At 54.4% G+C, this 23,780-nt stretch overlaps 1 protein-coding gene across 1 annotated transcript in view; it reads right to left on the reverse strand.

The window, feature by feature from the left end:
- ASTN1 (astrotactin 1) overlaps positions 1–23,780 on the reverse strand; it is a gene marked incomplete at both ends in the record, with an annotated part of 49,377 nt that continues 25,597 nt past the window's right edge. The window contains 20 exons of the mRNA XM_082483503.1: positions 1–188; positions 805–905; positions 1,036–1,171; positions 1,524–1,675; positions 2,365–2,498; positions 2,751–3,019; positions 6,119–6,307; positions 6,480–6,584; positions 8,884–9,011; positions 9,339–9,533; positions 9,731–9,897; positions 10,316–10,466; positions 10,836–10,973; positions 11,477–11,551; positions 19,350–19,434; positions 19,639–19,806; positions 20,436–20,585; positions 21,679–21,786; positions 22,229–22,375; positions 23,203–23,596. Of these exons, the coding sequence (XP_082339629.1) occupies positions 1–188; positions 805–905; positions 1,036–1,171; positions 1,524–1,675; positions 2,365–2,498; positions 2,751–3,019; positions 6,119–6,307; positions 6,480–6,584; positions 8,884–9,011; positions 9,339–9,533; positions 9,731–9,897; positions 10,316–10,466; positions 10,836–10,973; positions 11,477–11,551; positions 19,350–19,434; positions 19,639–19,806; positions 20,436–20,585; positions 21,679–21,786; positions 22,229–22,375; positions 23,203–23,596 (3,180 nt within the window). The remainder of the gene's footprint in view (positions 189–804; positions 906–1,035; positions 1,172–1,523; positions 1,676–2,364; positions 2,499–2,750; positions 3,020–6,118; positions 6,308–6,479; positions 6,585–8,883; positions 9,012–9,338; positions 9,534–9,730; positions 9,898–10,315; positions 10,467–10,835; positions 10,974–11,476; positions 11,552–19,349; positions 19,435–19,638; positions 19,807–20,435; positions 20,586–21,678; positions 21,787–22,228; positions 22,376–23,202; positions 23,597–23,780) is intronic.

A 23,780-nucleotide genomic window follows, 5' to 3' on the forward strand; every position in this document is an offset into this window, starting at 1 on the left:
CTACCTGGGTCCCAGTTCATCTTCACAGCGCCAAGTGAATTCCCCAAAGCTCTCATAGTGCTGGTTGTAGTGGTAAAGGACTCGGTGCAGGCTGGGGGAACCCAGGTCCAGCAGAGTGTTGTAGGCTGTTTGCTGTTCCTTGCCGCTGGTATAGCCATTGAAGAGGTTGTAGATCTTGTCTGCTATTTCTGGGCAGAAGGACAGGGGGTATTCGATAGGGTGCAAGGAAAACCATGAACAAAGCCCACCAGGCTAAAGTTTATCTCTAGGGAAACCAAGACCATAGCCAAGAGTTATGATTTATGTCATATCAAGACAAGGTCCCAATGGAGGAGCAACAGAGTAGATGGCATTCTCTGGACTCAGTCCAGGTTAGGTTCCCATAGTTTGGTCCAATTAGGAAAAGAAACAGGTGGTGTCATCAGGTATTGTTAGTGAAATATCAGTAGTTTATGAGAAGGCACACAACTAGTGTTTCTTGAGCACAGACACCACCTATGCTATCAGTTGCTTTCTGGGCAGGACAGGCAGGTCTTCTCGGTTGTTTCGGTATCTCCTGAGTGCTTGCCTCTCCACCCATCCTCCCACCAGCCCAGAGTGCTTCTGTATTTTTTTTGCAGAAAGGATGTGTGCCTCCCACCGTGCTCCTTGCCAACCCTCAACACCACATGGCAGCACCTGGGACACCACGGGTGAAGGAGATGTTACAACCCGGACACGAGACATTCATGGGGACATGCTGGAAGGCAGAACTCCCTGTTGATGGTCCCAAGCATCACAGTTCAGCAGCTCCCTCCATCTCACCTTGAGCTTTCACATCATCTACCACGGGGCAGGGGGTTTTGACCGTCACATCACTGGACCTGGAGCGTCTTCCTGTGTTATCAACTCCCCACAGCGTGAACCTGGCCAAGAAGGAAAAAGGTGAAGCTCTGGACTCCCAAGCCCTCATGCAAACACAGGCAGCAACAGGTAGGAGCACCACAGTCAGGGTGACAGTGCTGCCACAGGCATGGCACAAGGGAGGAGACTCACATGTAGGTGGTGTCAGGCTCCAGGCAACGAACGATGAGGGAGATGGTGGAGGAGAGCCTGTCAGGCACTTGGGCTGGCATGGCGCAGGGTGACTTGGCGCCAGAGATGATGTCATCCACAAAGCTCAGCACTGTCTCTAGGGAGAGAGGGGAAGACACGCCACAGGTGATGACACAGGTGTGCCCGGGGCTGTGGAGAGTCGCTGAGGTCTGTGCCCACTACCATGCTACCATGTGCAGAAGGAGACCAAGGCTCATGCATGAGGTTGAGGTTGGCACAGAGGTGGACCCATTGCTTTTCCAGCAAGGCTCATCACCATGGCATGGAGCTGACATTTCTGCAGCACAGCAGGCAGGAGAGGGGCTGCTTTCTCTTCCACAGGATACTGGATATATTGCAGCATCCCCTTACAAAGAGGGAGACAGAGGCTCTCCTCCAACATCTCCATCCCACCCTCCCCAGAGAGCACCAGTAGACTCCCTACTCACCTGTCTCCACCTTGGAGTGGTCCATCCTGTCAGTGACTTTCTCTTGACGGAGGAGGTAGTCGACGATCTGCACCCCAATAGGGGGTTCTGAATGCCCCCACTCCAGCACCACCAGTGTGCTGCTGGGCTCATGCACGGTGGAGAGCCGCAGGCTGGGAGGCAATGCCAGTTGGTCAGCATCTCAGGAGGGCAAGGTCCACCAGCCACACCCACTGCCCACCCACACTCACCCTCACCCATGTCTATCACCACCTTGCTGCTCCTCTGTGCCATAAAAAGGCAGCAAAACCACCAGGCTGATGTGTGGGAGAGTTGCTGAGGACAACCTCTCCAGCTGATACCCATGGCTGATGCAGAAGACAGCACGAGTGTGTCCTGCCCATGGTTGCTAGTGCCACTCACTGTACTGTGCAGATCACATGCAAATGCACCAGAAATTAGTTGGTTTCTGTAAGGTAATACCTAGGGACAGTTTTTGCATCGCTCTCTCACAGCAAAAGGGCTTCAAAGCCATTAACCCATGGGAGAGAGTAATCTCAGAAGTGACTCCCCTTCTCCTACCAATCCTGGCTCTGGGTGTGCTGGTCCCAAGGGCTCCTTCCCTGGGGTTTTGATCTACCAGGATGGATCCAAAACCAGCTCCCCAATCCTCAGCTGAATTTAGAAAAGACACTGCTTCTCTGTACCCTCTGCCTGATTCCCAGGTCCTCCACCCACTTGCAAACATGTTCCATTAAGCCACCTCCTACCAACACCTCCTGCCACTACGCCGTTGGCAATCACTGCCTCCTCCCAGACCCATCACACCAAAAGGCCAGGCTGGGCAGGTGTAGAGACCTACATGGGGTGTGGGAGAGGTGCGCAGGTGGGCAGTCCATCAGCCCCAAAGGCACTCGAGTCGCAGCGGCACCAGTCCTCGATGACATCCCCACTGCCTGAGCACCACAGCGAGCTCATGGTGGCCTCCTGCAGGAGCTGGGAGAGAGGAGAAGGGGGTCAGCACAGGGTAGGTGAGCTCCCATACTGCTGCCACTCAAGTCAGTGCTCATCCATTCCCTAGTGAGTTCAGCACAGTCCATCCGCCCTGGAGAGCAAGGCCGGCCAATGGACAAGGGCTGCCACAGCTTGACATGATGCTACCAGGGCAAGCTGCCTGTAAAGACCACCCTGATGTTGTTCTGCTTCCACACACACCCACCCCACCACCCCCAGCCAGCAGCTCCTCACCCGCTGGGTCTGGTTGTTGGTGACCAGCTCGTAGATGGGGGCCGCTTTGGTGACCTCCAGCAGGATGGGCTCAGCCGGCACATCAGGACCAGAGGCAACGTGGCAGAGTGGACAGGAGGAGGGGCAGCGCCCACGGCTCTGGCACTCCATCCGCACGCCAGCTGCCATGCGCTTGGTGCCTGACTCGGAGAGGCTGGCAATGTACTCGGGGAAGGTGAGCACCTTGGGGTCCCGCTCACGCTCTTCCGACTCATCTGAGGGGGAGTTGCCTGGAGAAGAGGGAAAAAGGGGGCACCAGGGTGGGCTCTGAGCCATTGATGAGGGGATGCAAGGGTCCTAGAGCCCCACCTTGTGCCCAGGAGCCCCCCCCTATATCCTTAGGAGCTCCCCGCTTGCTCTGTAGGGATGAAATGCCCACTGGTCTTGAAAGCAGGAATCAGGACTGGAAAGTCCACCCTGGCCTCTACCATTGCAGGTCTTTTTGTTTCCCCGTGCCTCAGTGTTCCCAGCTCCAGCCCTTCATCTGGCACTAGGATGGGTTACCTTTGCAGCAGGTCCCCATGAGACAGAGCCTCCTTGTTGTGACTGGAAGCTCATGAAGGACCTGCCTGGGCTTCTTCACTCCAGGCTGAAACCCCCTACAAAGCCCCCTGACAAACCACGCTGCTGCAAAAGCCCCCCTGGCCCAACAGCTGATTTCTTTTAGGAACTCCCTTCATTCCCAAGGTCCCCATCAAAGCTGATGTGACAGAGCATGTGGCAGACCAGAGAGGGTGAGCATCAGACCAGGGCGCACAGCAATGATGCTGACTCGGTGATTCCCCCTCCCCAAAGGTCTGCAGCCAGCAGCACCAAAGAGCTCAGAATGAGTAGGGAAGACATACCAGTGCCTCATGATGCCCAGAAAGCTCCCGAGATGGCTACAAAGCCACCAAGACCCTCTCCTGCCCGTCCACCCCTCCTGCGCTCAGTCCCCACACGGGAGAAGGGAGATGGGGAGCAGTTCCCTTTTGGGAGCTGGCTCAAGCCTGGCTCCTCCCATCTCATCACACTGTCATGGGGCGTGATGGAGGTGGACAAAGTTGCAGCTGGTCAAGGAAATAGGGTCTCTCCCTACGGGCTTATCTTACAAAGCACCATCAAAGCACCATCAAAAGAAAATGGTGAGATGGAGGCAGGTACATTTGTTGGGACAACAGACCCCCCCCAGCCAGACTGTGATGAGGCTGAAGGCTTGTTACCCTTTGCCCCATGCACATGGGGGAATATCTGCAGGTCCTACACTGCTAGCCCTCAGGCAACCCTGCAACCCAAGAGGCTTGGAAAAAATATACGCAGTATAGAAACATTGCCATGGGCTATGCTTTTCCCCACTCTGCACAAAGGTGCCTGATGCTGGGTGCCACCGTGTCCTCACTGCATGGGGCAGCGAGCCAGACCCTGTGCTTGGTGGACTTTTCTCCAGCACTCCCATAAGAAGGAAATATTTTGGCATGAGGGGAAAGGTCCTGGCACAGCAATCAAGAGGGCAGGATCTGCCCACCACTGCTGTGCCCTGGCTAGCGTTGCCCCACCGCTGCGAGCCTTGCCTTGCAGGGAAACGGTGCTTTTCACCTGAAAGCCCTACCAAAGGATGTCCCTGGCTCTGCAGCAAGGAAAGAAGGGCCCAGAGGGACCACTGATGACGGTCAAGGCAGGCCAGCAGGGTTGGAGGAAGCTGAAGAATGCCCAGGCAAATCCTGGCCCTTGGGGCAGGCTCAGGGCTTTGCTGGTGGTGGCTTTCGTATGGGCTGGTGGCTGGAGGGAGTTACTGGAGAGCACGTCCACAGCTCAATAGGGAGATCTTCCTATTGCAAGGGTTTGCTGAGAAATGGGCCAGTGCTAGCCTATCCTCAAGACTCCTGCAAAGAAAACAAGGCTGTTAAACAAAACCCGGGATACAAGAGCATTGCTCCGCTCCCCCAGCGAGCTGGAAATGGATCGCTTTGGGCTGGCTGTGAATTGCAGCTTAGCAGGCGCCGAGGAAAAGCAGAGGAGCCAGGGAATGATTTGTCTCTTGCAATTTCTCAATCGATATCCAGCGCCTGACGTTTGCAAACAAAAAGCAAAGGAGGGAAAGAGACAGGTGCCAGAGCGAAACCGAAATGTGATATTGTGGGTGGAAAGAGACTGCCAGACCTGAAAAGCCTCCAAGCAGGAAAATCAAAGAGGAGGAAATTGCAGGAGAAAAAAAAAAAGTACTCGCAATCAAAAGATGCTACATCTGGAGACAGCTCACAGAAAAACAGCAACGGGTCTGTACTCTTGCAGGTGGGCTTGGGAAGAAGTCCAGGCTCCAGAAGGTCTGAGCCTTGCAGGATCCAGACTCGGGCTCAGAAAGGAGCCTTTCCCACACAAGACCCCCAGAGAGAAAACAAATGCCTCCACAGCCGGGGCACAGCAAGAGCAGCACCGTAGGCTGGTGCCAATACTGAGAACTATGAAGCTTCATGATGGAAACGATGTGGCCGTCACGGTTCCTGTGAGCGCCAAGTTCACGTTGCCTGCACCCAGGAGCTCCTGGGCAAGGGGGCAGCAAACAAAGGTCACCTAAAAAGTAGCAGTTCCACTTGGCATTCCCCATGTCTGGGCTTGGGAGCTGGCTTCTGCTTGCTGCCCAAGCCTGGATGGTGCAACCCAACGTCCCCAGCACAGGCAGCAAAATGCCTGCAGGCAGCTTTACAAAGGCCAGTACGAGGAAATTCCACGGTGCTGGTGACAGCCAGCCGCAAACACGTGTTAGGCTCCCTCTGCTTTTGGAAAGCCATCACCTGCCTGCAAAACCCGGGGGAGCTGTCGCGCTGCGCTGCAGCGAGGGCTCCAGAGGGGATGCAGCAGTGCTGGATGCCCTCTGCACCATGGTGAACCTCCCAGTTCATAACTGGTTTCCAGACATTAAAAGCATACCGCTGGCAGCCTAGGAGAACAAAGCACATTAGAGGGAGAAAAGTGTGGCCGCAGGATGCAAGTGGAAGAGAGCAGATATGGCGGAGACAAAAGGAAGGAAGGAACAGGATTAAAGACAAATAACATTTAAGTCCAGAATCAGGCAGGATGGCTTGGTGGGATTAGTGCATTCGTCTTTCATCTCCCTGGGGATGTGGGTATTTATCTTTCCGTTCTGGCCCAGACTAACGCCTGCTGCAGTCCACAGGATTCCTTCGGCCGACTTCAAAGGGTGTGAGAGCAGGGTGTAAATAAGAGGATGAGGTGGGACACAGCCCTGATGCAGGCTGGGCACCTTCCCTGCTATGCAAAAAGCAAACCCATCTTCCTGTTCTCATGGAGTGGCTGTGGGGACCCTTCCTGGGGATGAGCGGGGCTCCTACCTTTGCTGATGTCCTCATATTCCAGCCAGAGCTGCCGCTGGACCTGCCTGTTGGGATACCAGATGGAGCAGGACTCCTCAAAGCCGTACACTGCCTCCTGGATGTAGTGGTTGCCAAACTGGTCCAGCAGTGCCACGAAATCTCCACGGGAGGTGGCCCCATCCAGAGAGTGGAGTGCGTTGCTGAAGGCTGGGGAGGAGACAGGAGGAGATGCTCAGATCCCAGAGGACCCCAAGCCCTTGCCACCTCCATACACACTTGCAATGGGCAACCAATCTCTGAGCCCATCACCTGCCAGAAGGCGGCTGTATGTCCTCTCGCTACCCCTTTTTCCTTCTTCCCCCCAGCCCCACATGCTTACACTGGGAGATGGTCAGCTGGTTGAGCCGGACGTGGTACATGACGGACTGCACCTTCCAGTGCTGCAAGAGGGGGTACCCGGACACCTCGCTGAAGTTCACCATCCCTGTTGGAGAGAGAACACAGGGGCTTAGCACTGCCGCCCAGGGACACCTTGCCATGGGGACACCAGGGTGGCCACAGCCCCTGGTGCCACATCTGGGGCAACGCAGGCAGCCCGGTGGGAAGGGGCCTGGGGAAGGACTGTGCACACGCTATGTCCCCCCAGGGATGTGGTGAGGCTTTTGGAGCTGAGGGTCAGCTGCTCTCCAGCAATTAAAATCATGGCTTTGAAGAAAATTGTGTGGGTTCATTTCATCCTGCTATCCGGGGCTCTGCATCGGAAGATAATGAGCCTCCTCCTGCATCCCCTCCTGCCTCCTTCCCAGTGCCTGCTCCCAAGACATGCCCAGGTGTGCTAATTATTTCACTAATGAGAGTTGCGCTTTTTAATGAGCTGTTTGCAGGCGTAGGAACAGTCACCGTCACGCGACGCGTGCCTGGGTGCAGCCAACTGAGAGGCCCTGGGGTCGTCTTCAGCCAGGACTGAGCCTAGCATGACACACACGTATGGAAGAAACCACACACCTGCTGGTGCTCCCACTCCCTCAGGACATTACGGCAATGCTGGAGCTGAGCAGGACCTGGGGTTTTCCCTCTTCAGGCAAAGGCATCCCATTCTCTAGCCATTTAACTATGCATTACGGGAGTCAGAAATTCATGGAGACCAGGGCTGGGCGGCCACTTCATCCTGCCCAAGGCATGAGCCAAGGCACATAGCAGCTCAGCTTCCAGGAGCAGAGGGACAGAGAGGCCACCGAGCTTGGGCAAAGCCCCGGAAAGTCAACTAAACAGTGTACATGGCTTTGATTTTCGTGACCGGAGCATCTCTTGGTGTGCAGCAACAGGATGCCAAGGCACGGCCACCTCCTCCCTTGCAGCTCCTCTGCCATATAGCCAACATGGCATGTCTCCTCTCGGCAGCGAAGCAGCAAACTCTGCTGCTAAACAGCCACACAGCAGGAGTTCAGGAGGATAACAACAGGCATCCCCCTCTCTGTAACAAGAACTGAAAGTGGAGGATAAAGAAGATAAGATCCTTTGCCTTCCAGTGCCTCTTCCTTCGGTGCTGGCTGCTACCAACAGCTTCAAAGCCTTGCTCTTCCCTGCAAAGTGTTTATGCAAAACCAGCCCTTCCTTAGTCAGCAGCTCTGCCTCTCATGTATTCATAGCAATATCCAGATCTGCTTACTGACAAGCAGAGATTTTACTTCTTTTCCATTTTTTTTTTGCCTTAATCAACCACAAAGAGCCAGCAAAGCAGTGGGGAATGAATAGGATAATTTACTGGTTTCTGCGTCCCCAGCGTAATTGCCAACAGAGTCCCAGTCCCACCAACCCTGCCATGACGCTGAGGCCAAGGTGGCAGTGCTTTCCTTATATCCATGTAACCATGTCAAGGGCAGCGGAGCCCCATCAGAAGGCAGGTTTCCTCCAGCACCTCCAGGCAGGGCTGAGCATGCCCATAACTGCAGGGCTGACCTGCTGATACAGCTCTCTTGGGGTAGCTCAGCCCTGCTGGGGCCCGGTGGCATCCTCCTCCCTGCCTGCATCTGCCTGCACACACAATTACATTGCCATGCACCCTGTCGGGGCAACCAGCGCCCACCAGTCCATGGGTGCAGCCCATGAATGCTCCCCAAAACCCTCCTGGGAGCTCTGCCAAACAGGGTGGATGCAAAAGGTCCTGTATGAGACCAACCTGCACCCTGCAAACACCTTCCAAAACACCTTACTGTCCACATCCCTCAATCAGTAGCTGCCCAGTGTCTTCGGCCATTTCAGCCAACAGAAAAAAGGACCAAGGAAACAAAGGCTATTTAGGGCTGCTGGCAACTTGGTGGAAGAAAGGTAAATCCTTGAAGGTTGTGTAGGAATCCATGATAACCCTATTGCTTATGGTCCACGATGCCCTGGCAGGACAAACTGAAACATTTTGGTTTGGTAGCATCGGGTTTTGAATGATTCGTTATGCCAGCAAAGGGATTCTAATTTGGAAATCAAATGAAAGGTGTTTGGAAACCTTTCTTGCTTTGAATAAAGAAAACATCCTTTTTGCAAATATCCCAAATATCCAATGGATGCTTGAGCTTTTACGCCACACAATCAATTTACAGCCTCTCCCTCTCCTTCATTTTAATGCCTTCCCCTTACTGCTGCTGCTGCTGTAGGTGACTGTGGGATGCTAACACTAGACTAGATATATCCTGCAGTAGATATATCCCCTGGGAGGAGTAGATAATGAAGCCAAGCACTCCGGTGGCTGCCCTGTTGGGAAAGGCATGGGTCCAGCTGGGCTCACTCACCAGTGAGGAACTCAGGGTCAGGTGTGGGGTCAGAGAGCTCCTCTTGGCACTGGTTCTCCAGAGGCACCGTGGCCACCACCAGCCCATCCGGCAGCTGCTGCTCCAGGCCCCGGGCAAAGTTGTTCTGCCTGGAAGTTAATTGCAGAGAGGAGGGCAGGGCTGGAGGACAGGGGAACTGCCTGGGATCATCCTCACCAGCCAGTGACCCACCCCAAAAAGCTACCCTGCACCAAGCCTTTCCTTCGGGCACAGGTTACAAAGATGTCTACTCTCAATGGAAAGCTTCAGATGTGCCCTTCCCACCAGCCCCTCCATCTCCTGCAAAGCTTGACCAGATATGGACAAACTAGGCAGTCTGCTAAGGTCCAGCCCCAGGCTGCTTCCCATGCCTTCTTCTTGGAGAGGACAGCAAGGTCTGACCCTGCTGAGGTCACCTCTCCACATCCCCAACTCACCTGAACGTCCCTTTGAGCACCTGCCCAGCGGCTACTTCCTTGGAGTGGTTGTTGTAGCCGTAGAAGATCTCCCCGAAGAGTGTTTGGTTCATAGGCAGTTCACGGGGCTCGCTGCAGTCCCCCGCCTCAGGGCACGACTCCGAGATGAGCTGGCATGACCTCCCATCCGTGCCTAGCTTGTAGTCCTCGATGCACCTGGGGATCCAGCATGAGGTCCATCATCAGCTGCATCCTCCACTGGTGGGGACTGGGGCCACCAGGCCACCCCAGCAGGGAAACTGGGAATAGAGGAGACCCTCCCTCCCAACCCAACAAGCTCAGGGTGGCAGCAGCAAGGTACAGCAGCACCCTCAGGGGTGTCCCTGAGGCCAGGGCGGTGATGGACTACTCACCCACAGAACATGAGAATGTTGTAGAGTAGGGGGTCCTCAGGCAGGGGGACCATCTGCTGCAGGCACAGCTGCTCACAGCCCCCGTTGAAGCCATCTGAACAGTCCACGCCAACATGACGGTCATAGCAGCCTGTGCCATCCTTCATGGGGCTCAGTCCTGTCGGGCACTGGTGGGAGGGGAAGTGAGAAGTGAAGTCCCTGAGGAAGAAATTTAGCCCCAGGGGTGAGATGGAGGGCAGAGCTTCAGCGCTGCTCTCTGTTGGAAATAGAAGCCTGAGAAACGCCCAGGGGCACACCCTTTCCCCCCAACAGGAATGCAGCTGTAGCAGTGACAGGGGACACACGTGAGTGATGTGGGACCTCCTGGAGTGCCAGCAAGCAGATGGGCTCTTGCTCACTCGTGCGTGGGTGAAGCAAGGGCAGGGATGGAGGAGCTGCCAGCCTGAAAACGTCCCTTCCTGCTGCAAAACCACCCCCAAAATACCCAACCTGAGGTGATGGGAAGGGAGGAAGGGTGCAGCCCTTCACCCTCCCCCTCCTTGCTCACACCAAAGGAGATTTGCAGGTCCCCGGGAGGCCACGCACCACGCAGCCTGTTGAGTCCAGCTTGCGGTCCGATATGCAGCGGAAGTTCTTGCTGCAGCCCCCGTTGTCCTGGGAGCAGTCACGGACGGGGCCAAAGGAGTCAAGGAGGACTTCCAGGCTGTCGAAGGAGGAGGAGGTCATCAGCTCTTCCCTGCGAGGAGGAAGTGGTGTGTCACTGCTCTGATGAGACGGTGCGGTGCGAATAGCTGCACAACTGTGGCTGTCGTGTGGGTTTTTCCAGAGCTCAGGTTTCCCTCAGGCTGACAGAGAAGTGAACGGCAGCCACGCTTTTAGAGGGATGCAGGAGCTGCTGAGATGAGAGCTACTTCTGAAGGCTCAGTTTTTCAGGAACTAAAGAGGGGCAGGTTAATGGACATACTAATCTCCACCTGAGAAATGTGGGGCAGGGGTCCCAGCTCTCATCAACGTGCTTTGGGTTGGTCCTCTCCCTGCAGGGATGCATCACCAATATATTTGCTGAAACACCTCCTAAACATCTTCACCCCATCATTGCGCCTACCTGACCTCCACTGCGTCCTCCATCACCGTCATGTCAGTCTTGCACTTGGCTGAGGGGTTGATGGCCAGCTCAGCTGGCGGGATGACGAAGCTCTTGCTTAGTGGCAGCCACATGCCTTCTCCCAGGGTATAGGTGAACCTGCCAGGCAAAGCAGTGAGGGCTGGCATGGAGGAAAACGTCAAGCTCAGAGGGCTTCCCCTGCCCAAAACCAAGGTCTTGAACACCCTCCTTGCTCCGCAGGGATACCAGCCTGAGCAAATGCTGGTGGGCGTGGTAAAGTGGGGTGGCTCCTCCAAATGCACCCAAATGACCCACAAAAAGCACAAGTAATTTAGGTAATTAAAAAAAACAAACAACAACAACAAAAACAACCAGAAAGCAACTTCTCTTTTTGGTAGAAATCCTCCTTCAGACCCTAAACCTTGCTTTCATCACAGATGCAGAAGAACTGGCTGCTGGGCATTGAGCATCCCACATGGTAGCTGTAGTAGGACCTTCCCAGCTATGCTCCCATGTCCCCAGGAGGTGGCACAGGACAGCCATCCTCAGCCCTGCCAGCTGGGGCGACCAGCCTGTCCATATGCCCTGAGCCGTATTTTTGAGCCCCGAAATGTGGTCACCAGGTTGCCTTTACCCCTTACCGAAAAATCTTGTCAGATGGCTGCTCGCCCAGCACCAAGTCAAAACCACGCTGGAAGATGGTGTATGGCCAAGGCCTGGAAGAGAAACATAAGAGCATCACACTGGTGTCATGCCCCCACCGCCCTTCACAGCCCAAAACACTTCCCCCCGCTTAGCCCCCAGCTCACGTGCAGAGGGGTCCTGGGATAAGACGGCTCAAACCAAGCCAGGACACGGTGGTAAAATAGCCCTACATCCAAGATCTTAATTTTAGAGTTCCTACAACGTCAGATTCCCACCCCAGACCTAGCCTGACAATGGGCCGGTGGTGTATCGCATCCTTCATTTTGGGGTATGACTCACTCCAGTGTCCCTTGCCCACCCGGCATCTACAAGTCTCATGCTTCTGCACACTCAGGTACTGCTCGCCCAGCTCCCATCTTAGGACTTTGCATTACAGCCACTGAATTGGAAAAAAAAAAAAAAAACCAACAACAAACTAAAATACAGCTGAATCCCCTCACTGTGAGGCTTTTGTAAGAGAGTACATCAGGGCTGGGGCTGGAGCTTCACCAGCTGCCTTATTCCCCTCGGGTATCACTGTTTCAGGAGGGGATGATCTAAGGAAGTCTCACCCTCTGCAGGACTTTGCAAAGGGGTCTAGAAGTCAAGTTGGAAGTTTGGAGCCAAGAGGGAATCTGAAGAGCTGGTGGTCCCATCTCCTCCATCCCTGCTGCCCTAGGTAACACATGGTGATGTGCAAACAAAACTGAGTCACCGGTGCCCTTCGGTGGGACACCCATGGTCACGACACCTTGGGTTGTGCATTCCTGGAAGCACGGCCCAGCTGGCAGAGCACCACTTGCAGAGCGAGGCTGACAAAGCAGAGCAAGGGGAGGCACAGAGACCCGACCGCGGTGGGCTTTGAATCAGGCATCACAAACCTTGCTCCCAAACCCTAAAGCTCCAAATCCCCTTTGCAAAAGCGCAGAGTTGGAGAGAGAAAGAGATTTTCCATCTTGTCACATAGCTGCTGTTAAAATTCAGGGTGAGAGCATCGGGTGCTGCTGACAAGCCCAGGGATTTTCTCCAGAGGCAATTACAGCTCTCCTGCACAAGCACTTTAATTTCTAATCTGAAGTTATTTCAGCAAGGACAAAAAAAAAAAAAATTCTGATTGCAGGATTACAGTGCGCTGTCTCATTTCCTTGCTGGGATACAATGCCACTTTCCCGTCTGGTCGGCTGGGAGCGGGGGATTACATTCAGCCCGCAGATCGGATTGCCCTGAATGAGGTCAGCTTCGGCCGGAAAGCGATGTGCTCCTTGCGTCTTGTGGACGCCTTGAATGTTTCACGCCTCCGCCTTCCAGCACTCCCACAGATGGGTTTTATTCTTGCTTCTCAGGAGCATGCCAGGCAGGGAACAAAAGCAGAGGCACGGTATTGTCCCCCATTGACTCAGGTGGAAAAGCAGTTGTGAAGAGCCCCTCCTGGCTTGCAGTGGAGCTCAGCCCTGGGGCAGGCGCTGCTGAGGAGTGGTGGCTGCCGGACCTCTGCCAGATGGCACATCTGGCAGCCCACGGATGCCGACACATCTGGGACATGCAGCCAGTGGGCTTGGACCTGCCTAGGAGATGGAAGTCAGCGCCCAAGCCAGGTTGCATCCACCCAGGGTGCAATTTCCAACTGTGGCTACAATTCCTGTGATGATGACTTCGAGCTGGGGAAGAGGTTTCCATGCTCCAGGAAGGGGCTGTGTGGCATCTCCCTAGCCTGCCTTACTTTGCCTCTACTCAGGGTCAAAACAAAGGCCTATTAAAAGGAAGGTTCAACCTTTAGCTATGTGCCTACAATGGCAGGGGAAAACCGCTGCTGCCAACTGCCATGGAGTCTGCAAGGACACGGTACCTTCTGCAGGGAAGCCCTGGGCGGTCTCCACACAAGACCTCCGGCTCAATAAGAGGCACTTATGCATCCTCATCTCCAAGTAAGCTCTCCAGGAGCTCAGCACCAACATTTCCACCCACGGACCCTTGCTGACTTGTGCCTTCTGCTGCAGAGGACAGGGTGTGATCTCTTCCCCCAGGCACACCTCACCTCCTCCATTGCTGCCTTTTTCCCCCTGTGCCTCTGGTGCTGTTTCACACCCTCCTTCCTCTCCCGTGCACGCAAGCATGTGCCCACATGGCTGTCTCCCTCCCTGCTTTCTCTGATCACTGGAGGCACCTCGCTGCTCTGGTTTTTGTTGCTCTTGGCAGGTATTTTGGTTGCATGATCTTCAGAGCTCACAAAGGAAAGCGAGACTGATCAGAAGCAGCTCTGCGCCTGATTAGGCTGGATTAAATGGGCCAGAAATGACAGCTCTCAGCTCTCTGCAAGCCTTGGCACTCAGGTAGGCATCTGAAGCAACAGAACAGGGATCACCAGGGCAGCTGAGAACCAGCAAACTCCCCACACTCAGTCAGCAAGTTCCCACAGGCAAAGCACTACCAGCATGTCCCCAGGATGACCTTCAGGCCTCTTTGCTTTTTCCAGCTGGACCGTCAGCTATGCTTTGCTCCAGAACTGAGTTTGAGTGGAAGCTCCCAAAATACCAGCTAAGCCCTCCAGACCCAGTGCTTGTGGTGATGCTCTGACCAAAAGGACCCCGGCCATGCTCAAATTGCAGCCCCAAAGGGACAAAGCCAGACTGACTTCCAGCATGAACAACTGTGCTCCTCCTTGGTCCTAGCTCTCTGCAAAGCTCTTCTGGGAAAGACAGGTGGGATGAGGAATCAAAGCCCGGTGCTTGCAGGATGCAACTGTGACGAGCTAACCTGGAGCAGCTGGTTTGAGGAGAGCTGGCAGGGAAGTCAGTGGGGCTGCAGGAGAAGGTCTCTGCAGAAGGCACTAAGAAGTCACTGGACGTGAGTGTGGCTGAAATGCCACGGAAGGAGAAGGTGGTTGGCTGTTATGCACTGAAATAGGTGACTTGATGTCTGGTTCCCTGACGCCCAGTGCTCCTGGGGGTTTCCACCCAGTGAGTGGCACAAGGATGGCCATGATGAACCCCATCATGGCAGCAAAGCACCAGCCCCAAGTGCATGTTGGAAGCAAGTGGCACGGACCAAGGTGCTCACCACATCCCTTCACTGTCGGCTCAGGAGTTCAAGCCCAGGGTGAATGGCCCAGAAGCATTCCTGCAGCACCCAAACCCCTCCTGCAGCCCCAGGACCTGCTGCCCATGATGACCACAGTGGGGACCCATGAAGACCCAATGCAGAGAGCTGACGTGACATGAGCACTGAGCTGCCGACTTCTCCCGCTGGCAATACCCATCCCGGCTCCTCCCCAACTTCATTTTCTTTTGCAATGGCTTTGCCTGGGCTTCAGCTGCCGATGCCTCTCCCCTTTCCACCTCCCCACCCCCTGCCATCCCTTCCAAGCAGCTCTTTATTAAAAATGCTAATGCCGGCACTTTCTCCCTGGGCTGCCCGTAAATCTGCGAGGAGAATGAGGCGGGAGGAGGAGGCGGATGGGTGGTTTGGTGAAAGGATCTGAAAGAAAGAGGAGCTTTTTATCTGGCCGTCCTTCAAGCTCGCAAAGCCGAGGCACACAGCAGGGGATAGAGAGAGGCAGAGGGGAAAAAAAAAAGATAGAAAACGGGGAGGGGGGGGGAGAAAAAGAGGGAAAAAATACTTTAAGCAGGAAAAATGCTGTCCTTGTCACTTCACTGTGTCCCCAGCTCCTCTGTGGGGTGGGGACAGGATAGTGCGTGGGGATGGGGCAGGAGAAGCACGGGCATGGCCAGGGAGGGGGATAATGCAGGCAGAAGAGAAGAGGCACCACTGGGAGGGAAGGGGATGTGGGTGAGCAGGGCACGGCTGTTGCACTAATCCGGGTCCTGTGCTGGAAAAAACAGCTGCAAGGCTGAGGGGAGGAGAAAGGGGTAACTTGCCCTGCATGGGAGAAGGGCTAGGGTGGCCCTCGCTTGCCAACTACTAGAAGAGAATGAGAGCGCCCAGTCAGATGCGGTCGCCAAATTGCCTTAAACTGGCCTAAAAGCTCCCCATGCTGGGGTGAAGCCCATTACAAGTTGCAAGGGCACATTGATAAAGACCCATTAAATGCAGACTGTCTTAAATCTCATCAGGGTGTCTGAAAAGGGCACCCAGGCAAGAACAGCATGTGGGGATGGAAAGCCATGGGCCATCACATGATGATCTAAGAGCTGAGATGAAGAAGTACAAATACGGTCAGGTAACAGTTTATTAACTAAAGGCAGAATAAGCTGATTTGAGTTTTGGTCGAGTCATACCACGAACTAACCGCAGGAATTTGGTTTGATGAACAAAGACGAGGCAGGGTTGGTTGGATTGCTGGAAACTGCATCCTACCTGGGAAACGTTAGAGTAAGAGCCGAAAAGCAGCTAATTAACAATGCATATCAAAGTAGGAAGACAGACTGTGAACACACAAACAGCACCGGGCAGATTTGTTTAAAACAGCTGAAGACCAGCACAAAAAAAAGCAGCTGATCAAATATATCTGCTACCCATGATCAAAAAGATCTTATATTTCTAAAAACTGATGAAGATTTAGGGACCGGATGCATTGGGTAAAAGATGTACTGCGGAGGCATGGATCTCAGCATGGTACCCAAAATGCACACAACACACAAAGCCTCGCTGCCATCACCAATAAAGTTCAAAGATGAGCTCACCCTCATGAGCAAAATTAGATGCTGCTGAGTGAACAGACACTGAGTCAACCCGTAATCACTGTAAATAAAAACAAACCAATGGCAAACCTATCTAAACCAAAGGGTTGAGATGAATTTTCAGACAAAACCACCACCCTAGGGAAACAAAAGAGGTCATAGCCAGACCACGTTGCTCCCAAGCACACCGAGGGATTTGGCAGAGCCCCCTTGTCCTGGTTTCCTGTCCTCCCCTTTGCTAAGAGCCAACACAGCTTCTCCAGGGACTGACTTGCCACCTGGCTTGTGCTACCCGTGGCTGCAGCACATCACTCCAATATTGGAGGGGTTAGGAGCTTATTAGACAAACAATGGTCAGATATGAGTCAGGGACAGTTGATCTCGCCTTGGGATTGGGGGAGAGTAGAGGATTGGCAGACATCTTCAGAAGAGCCTGTGGGCAGCCTTGTTGGGCTAGAGCTGGGAGTGAGCTGATGAACGCAACAACAAGGCAGTCTGGCCTGGTAGCTCAACCTTCACCCCAAAAAACATAAATAACAGGTTACAGTTACAAGTTATTCAGTTAAACGGGCTCTGACAAGATGGTTCTGCTGGACCAAAGAGAGTTCATCACAGACATGACCCTGTGGAGGCCAAGGGTTCACAGGGGACACCTTGGACAGGTAGAAAAGACCTCCACAATCACAAGCCCTCGCAGGCAGAACTGCACCAAGCAGCACCTGGATATCAGGAACAGATCACAGCGCAGAAAAAAAAGTCCTCATTAAACATCAAGCTGGTCTCAGCATCATGATGCTTAGTGTGGACAGGCTTTCAAAAGGCCCTATAAATGGTAGAAGCTGCAGGCAGGGATGCTTGAGTTAAGTGTGGTTTCAGCTGCCACCATTTTCTGAAACAAAAATCTGACAAGTTCGAGGAAGAAACACAAAATGACCTCTGTTTCAAACAACTCAGGAGAGGAGCTCTCAAAGGGTGGCGCTGAAAAAGCCCCAACACTGCAAGCATTAGAGCCTCTTGAGAGCCCTGCAGAAGGACTTTGACAGCCCCACCATGGTCTAGGGCTGTGTTGCACCATGGGGAAAAAAAGATCTACTAGGTTTCTCTGCCCCAAACAGAAAAGTATATTGGAAATGCTGCATATAATTTGTCATAGCCAACTTTGGTATATAAGAACAGACCCAGGACAACATGTATCCTGGCCAGGTATGAACACCGTTGCAGAAGGAAAGACAGAGGCTCAAGCATGAGCATGGAAAGGCTCCCATGAAGGCATCAGGATGGAGCTGGGTCTGAAAAGCAGCCCCAGGTCCCATGGAGGAGTGGAGTGGGTCCTGAGCACCTTTTGGGTTGGCATTGCTGAGACTAAAGCTGGGTCTGGAGCTGTAAAAATGTCCAGAGGGCTGCAGGAATGGATTTGTCCTTTTTGCCTTAGTTTCTCTCCTGCTTGTTACTGTCTACATTTCTTCCCAATTCACCTGAAAGCATCTTCTTCTCCACTTTCCCTTTAGATGATGGAGCAGCTAGATCAGGAAGAAGCTAGAAAAGAGCAATGTGCGTGGGAGGAAAGGTGTGAAGCTGCAGTCCCACACCCAGGAGCAAAGGAAAAGCAGAGGGGAAGGACGCAAATGCTTCTCTGCCTGTCCTTATCCATTTTTACTACCTGCCTCAACAGACAAAATCACTCGCCTTCTTGGTTTTTGCAAGGTAGTGGGTCCAGCACACTATTAGTAGCTCTGATCGAGGTGCAGGCTGGCACCAAAGCCATGTGTTGTCATGAATGGCCGTGGGCTCTTTCCAACCCACTGTGAGACAGTCCTAAACCAAATACGTCGCAAAACGGGCAAGTCCCTGGCAGGGGGAATATCCCCTCCTATGCCCTAGTCCCCATCACTCAGTGCCTCTTATTAGATGGGCACAGAGGAGCTGGGAACATCCCTGTTGGACACTTGTCCCCAGGGGACGAACAGGGCAGGGAGCTGTATTTCTGCGTGTATTTTCCCACCCCAGCAGCAGTACCTCGCAGTGGTTTGGGGACCCTGACCACAACACTCAGCATGTCCCCAGCACAGGGCCACATGTCTCATGAGCATCGCCCTGCCCCCAGCCTGGCTCAGGGCACCCACAATGACGGCCACCCTTGTCTCCGACAGCCAGTGCTCTGCATTGGGTTTAATTCCTAAATTGCTTTTAAAATGAAAAAAGAAAAAAAAGAACAACCAGAGAGGAGGCGGGAGACAGACAAGCAGTGCTCTCCCTGGAGCCCAGTTCAAAGGGACATCGCTGGGGCTGGCCAGCACGGGCAGCCCCCTGCAGCTGCCATCCTCCAGCACCACAGCATGGTAGGGGTGCTGCCAAGCCCAGCCTTTGATGATTTTCTCTACCTGCTGTGAAGAGTAATGACTTCAGAGAGGGCGTCCTGCCACGTGTGGGGACGCTGACACCATGGATCCAGCTGTGGAACAATGAGATGATGGGAGGAAAAAGGGGGTTGGAGGTGCTGGTGCACATGAGGTCTCTAGTTTTGGGCACACTGCCTCCAGCCATCTCTGCAAGTCCCCATCTGCAAGTCAGAGACCCATGGGCATTAAGAACCAAATGGAGCATCCCCCGAGGGTCACAGAGAGATGGAAATGTTCAGGAACTTCCACCAAATTGTTGCAGAAACATCAGAAAAATTTTTCTTTGCACTTCCAAAGGTGTAAAGCTGTGGAGCAGACGACAGACAGCTGCTCTGTTCCCTCAGGCTACGGCATGGAAGCACTTAATTTGCCTAATTTTCAATGGGTTGTCCCCATCCTGCAGCCTCCCTCCTCCGATGGGGACAGCAGCTTGACCTCAGCACTCCTCCCAATGTCTCGCACACCGAAACCAAAAGACCCACAAAGCGTAGGATGACAAGGACAGTGCCTGCAAGGGGAAGAGGTGGAGCCTCGATCCTCTCCAGGGGGTGTTTACTCTGAAACAGAACAATAGCCTCTTCTACATCACCTCTGATTATTTCAAAGAATAGAATTCCTCACTTCTCGCAGACCTGCTGCAGAGCCCAGCCGCATGCTGACCTTACAATTCACCGAGATGCCTCTAACTCTTTTGCCCAACAGCATTTGCCACAGCCCTGCTACACTGCTGCTGAAGCCCGGCAACTCATGTGAGGACAGTCCAAACCCAGGCACGCTGTAGTGGACACACTTACCCCTGGTTCGTTCCCCACTCGTTGCGGATGCAGAGGTGCTTATGCACAGGGTCCTTCATGTAACCTTCATAGCAGAGACACTCACCTATGGAGAGAGGGGATGACGTGAGGGACATGGGAGGACAAGGCTTTCCACGTACATCCCTGTCAAACCAGCCTGCAGCCACCCAGGACACCTGGAGCGCCATTCTCACACGTGGAGCAAGGCAAGAAAGCACCTTCTCGCCAAAGCTGGGCTGAGCAGGCAAAGGTGAGCTCCCAAACCCACACCAACTGTCTGATTACCTACCAGTCTCAGGGTCACACTGGTGCTCACAGGGGTCGAGGAGGCGCCGGGCACAGAGGTCCAGGGCCCAGGGCCCGCTGGAGTTTTGCTGGGAGAAGAGGACGACCTGCGCCGGGTTCAGCCAGTCGCTGGCATCCAGCTGGCTCCCCTCCAGCAGGATGAATCGGCTCCCTGCCACCAAGAGGGGAGTCAGCGGCAGTGACCTACTGCTGTCACTTCCATCCCATGATGGTCCCCTCCATCTTGTGATGGTCCCCTCCATCCTGTGATGGATCCCTCCATCCCATGCCCACCCCCTTCATCCTGAGATGGTGCCCTCCGTCCCACAACACCCCCCTCTGCTCCACAATGAAACCCTCTGTCCCGTGTCCATCCCCTCTGCCTCATGATGGCCCCTCTATCCTGTGGGGGTACCTCTACCTCCTCCATCCCGTGCCAGCCCCTTCTATCCTGCACCTGTCCCCTCTGTCCCACAATGGCCACCTCCATCCCACACCCATCTCCTCAGTCCCACACCTGTCTTCTCTCTCCCATGCTAGTGTCCTCCAATTCATGACAGTCACCTCCATCCCACGATGGCCCCCTCTGTCCTGTGCCCATGCCCTCCATCCTACACCCATCCCCTGTGTCCTGCACCGGTACCCTCCATCCCATACCCATCCCCTCTGCCCTGCAACAGTCCCACCTCTGTCTTCTCCATCATTCACTCCTCCTCTCCATTACAGCTTGCGGGGGGGGAGGGGGGAGGGAGCAGGGCAGAAGGGGGAAGGATGGTGGGGATGGGACCATGGGATGCTAACCATCGGCAATGAGGTGCTCGGGGACGTGGAGGGTGATCTTGACAACAAGGGGGCAGCTCATGTGGGAGGAGCACACCAGGCTGATGACACAACTCGTCACACTGATGAGGGTCAGTGTGGTCTTGTTCACAGGGCTTCGGGGGGAGCCTACTGCAAAACACAAAAGCACAGTCAAACCTGAGACCCAAGGGATCCAGGAAGATCTTGGGGTGCAGCCAGAGGATCTCAGGGTGCAGAGACTCTACTCAGCTCCCTGGAAATCCAGCATCAATCCAACCAAGCGGAGTCGCTTTGGATTTTCAAGAGCATGAAGCAGCCTTTGCTGTGGCAGCCTCTCTATCCTGTCTGCTGTGGCTGGGGTCACGCTGAGCCCCCACAGCCTGGGCTCTCCCGCACCCCTGCACTGCCGCACACCGAGACCTTTGTGGCAGCAGGACTTTAAACTGGAGCAGTTACTGAGGACAAGAAAGGGAAAATGCAATATCCTTTTTTCCCCCTCCTTCTCAGCACTTCTCTTGGGTTAATTTTGCCATGACAACAGCCTCCTTGATGCCTTTGAAAAAGCACCAGAGAGCCCTAACTGCTCAAGCCACACAGGTCTTTGACTTTTCATCTCTCAGCTGAAGAAGCTGAGTGGAAAAAGTTGGCTGGGGGCTGAGCTATCCCCATGGAGACAAAGCCTGAACCAGCCTCCCAGCACAGGCACTGGGGATGAAGGAGATGGCTCCCAGATCCCCCACTGCCAGAAAAACAAGGCAACGTCCAGAGAATGAGGGAAAACAGACAGAAACAGCCCTCCTCGGGCAAGAAAACCTCCCAAAGGGATGGTGCAGGGCAGTGGGGAGAGACCCCTGCCCAGGGACCAAGCCTGTCTCCATGCTTCATTACACATACAGCTCAGACGTGCATGGTGCCAGAGCAAACCCACAGCAGCGCCGTGCCGAGCAGCAGCACAGGAGCTCACAGGCCAGCCTTTGAAGCATGTTACTCATTAATACACACCAGAGTCTGGGAGAAGCCTCCAGCAAAAAAATCAGAATATATTTCATCCTCTGCTGAGAAACTGCACCGGAGAGCAGCAGCAGCCCGCTGCAGGACCACGGACCGGTGCCTGCCTGCGGCAGCCCAGATCACACCTGGCTTTCCATCTTTTGCTGATATAAAGTCTACAAACATGGAGAGTAGATGGTAAACAAGGCACGACGGGCCATGGCTCACTGTCCACCTCCATGCCTGCACCCACCTCGGCTGCGCCTCCGGCTCCGCGAGGGGTCCGTGTAGAAGGTCAGTTGGGGATCGGTGTCCGCCTCTGTCCCTGAGTCCCCCTCAGGGTTAAGAAATGCTGAGCCAGCTGCAGAGGACACCGAGTGTGGTCACGGTGGGGCTGGCACCATGCCACCCCAAGCCACCACATCATACATCACCCCTTGAGGCCAAGCCTTGCCTTGAAGACCAGGAGCCCTGTCTGCAGGGCACAGCAGGACAGAATCTTCTCCCCTTCCCACCACACACAGCCATGCCACGGCTCCAATTACCTTGCAACTTTTCCCCATGGCTGTGCCGGTATCATAAAATATTTACCATGGCCAACACCCTCTGCATCTTTGCAACCAACCAACCCAATGTCATTTGCATCCTTGCAGACACCACTTTTTCTGCTTCCTCCCCCTGGCAAATTCTCCTTTCCATGTTCCCACCCAGCGCTGGCCCTATCTCTCCATCCCAGGAGAAGGTGAGTTGCTGGAGTGTGGGTGAAAGCCCAGAGCACCCGTCTACCCCAGGGACCCCCTTACCTCGTGCTTTGTTGTTGATGCGCTTGCGCTGGCTGCTGGAGGTGTGGGACAGCAGCGTGGCCTGCTGGTGGTTTGAGTCCACAGGGCTGGTGGCGATGATGTTGTCCTTGTACTTGTTCATCAGGGACAGTTTGGCATTGTCGCTCCCTGAGCAGGAAGAATTGAAGGCAAAATCTTTCAGGGATAAAGATTTAAAACAGGAAGGGAGGCAAGAAAGAGAGAGATTTCCTTGGATCCACCTCCAGCATCTGCAGGAGGCAACCAGGGTGCCATGGCCAATGGGCTGAGCTGCCCCCAATGCACACTCACAAGCTCCTCAAAGCCTGAAGGGGACTGGCACCTCCACGAAGCTAGCCAAAAGCTGAGATTTAACATTCAGCCTCTCAGGGCACTTCTGCATACCCAGGTCTGTAAAGAAAATCCCTGGAGAGCTTTAGGAACCACACCGTGATCTTCCCAAACTATGTCTCACTTCAGAAGGCTCGAGTCAGATGGGTCAGTTGGTAATGCAGCCAACAAGCAAGCATGTTACAAGCCTCAAAGAAAAGCTGCTGGTGATCAGAAGACAGTGTTAACTCTGAATCATACTGATGGCAAGTATAACTTTGTTACTAAAAACCTCAGCTGAAGATGACACCAGAAATCCTGAGATATAGAAGGGAATTTTGGGGATCACCATGGGGTAGCTCGGAGGGGACACTGTTCTGGTTGTCCATCAGGCCACAAGAACCGCAGACCTTCTCCTCAAAGCTCCACTCTACGCTGTCCCAGCCACATCCTACTCAGCAGGGACTGCTCTCAACTGGCTTCAAGGTCTCCCAGCAATGGAAGTGCCTTCAGAGTACCACCAACATCTCACACGCAACAAAACCCCAGAGAATTGGGAAAAATGCTAAAGGGAAAACATGTATAGAATGATGGAGACAAGTTGGAGAAGACCCAGCTCAGCCCATGCCCCCCTGTCCCATCCCCACCTGGTGTGAGGTCCATGCTGGCCTTCTCATTGCAGCCCTGCAACGAGTCCAGGGTACGGGTGACCTGGCTGGCAAAGTCCTCCCCACCATTCATGCACTCGCGCTGGAGGTGGTGCCGCAGGTCAGTGATGTCATACTCATAGCCATCCAGGATGGGGGTCTCACGGATGCTGAGCGTCCCACTGGAGTTGTGGCCCTGCACGCGGGCGTTGCGCAGGCTTTCCCGCCCATGGCCCCCAATCAGCACCGAGGGGATGTAGTGGATCTCGTTGGCCGCCTCAGCGCTGGCGCTCTTCTGGGGCTGTGGCACCCGGCGCCGCTTGCACCACCGCCGGCGGGTGTAGAGAATCATCACCAGGCAGAGGATGGAGAGCAGCAAGGCAATCATCCCACCCTGCAGGCACAAATGCAAGCAAGGCTCAGCTGGTGACCAGCGCCAGCCACCCTGGGGATGTAAACGCCCCGGAGATGCTCCAGGGTGGCCAAAGCAAGAGCCTCTTATCGTGCCGGTAAGAAGGTACTGGCACAGGGAGCGCCCAGTGCTGGCCAAGTGCTCCCAGCTGAAGCCTGCCTTGAGC

Source organism: Vanellus vanellus, assembly GCF_965231255.1.
Source record: "Vanellus vanellus genome assembly, chromosome: 5".
Lineage (NCBI taxonomy): Eukaryota > Metazoa > Chordata > Aves > Charadriiformes > Charadriidae > Vanellus > Vanellus vanellus.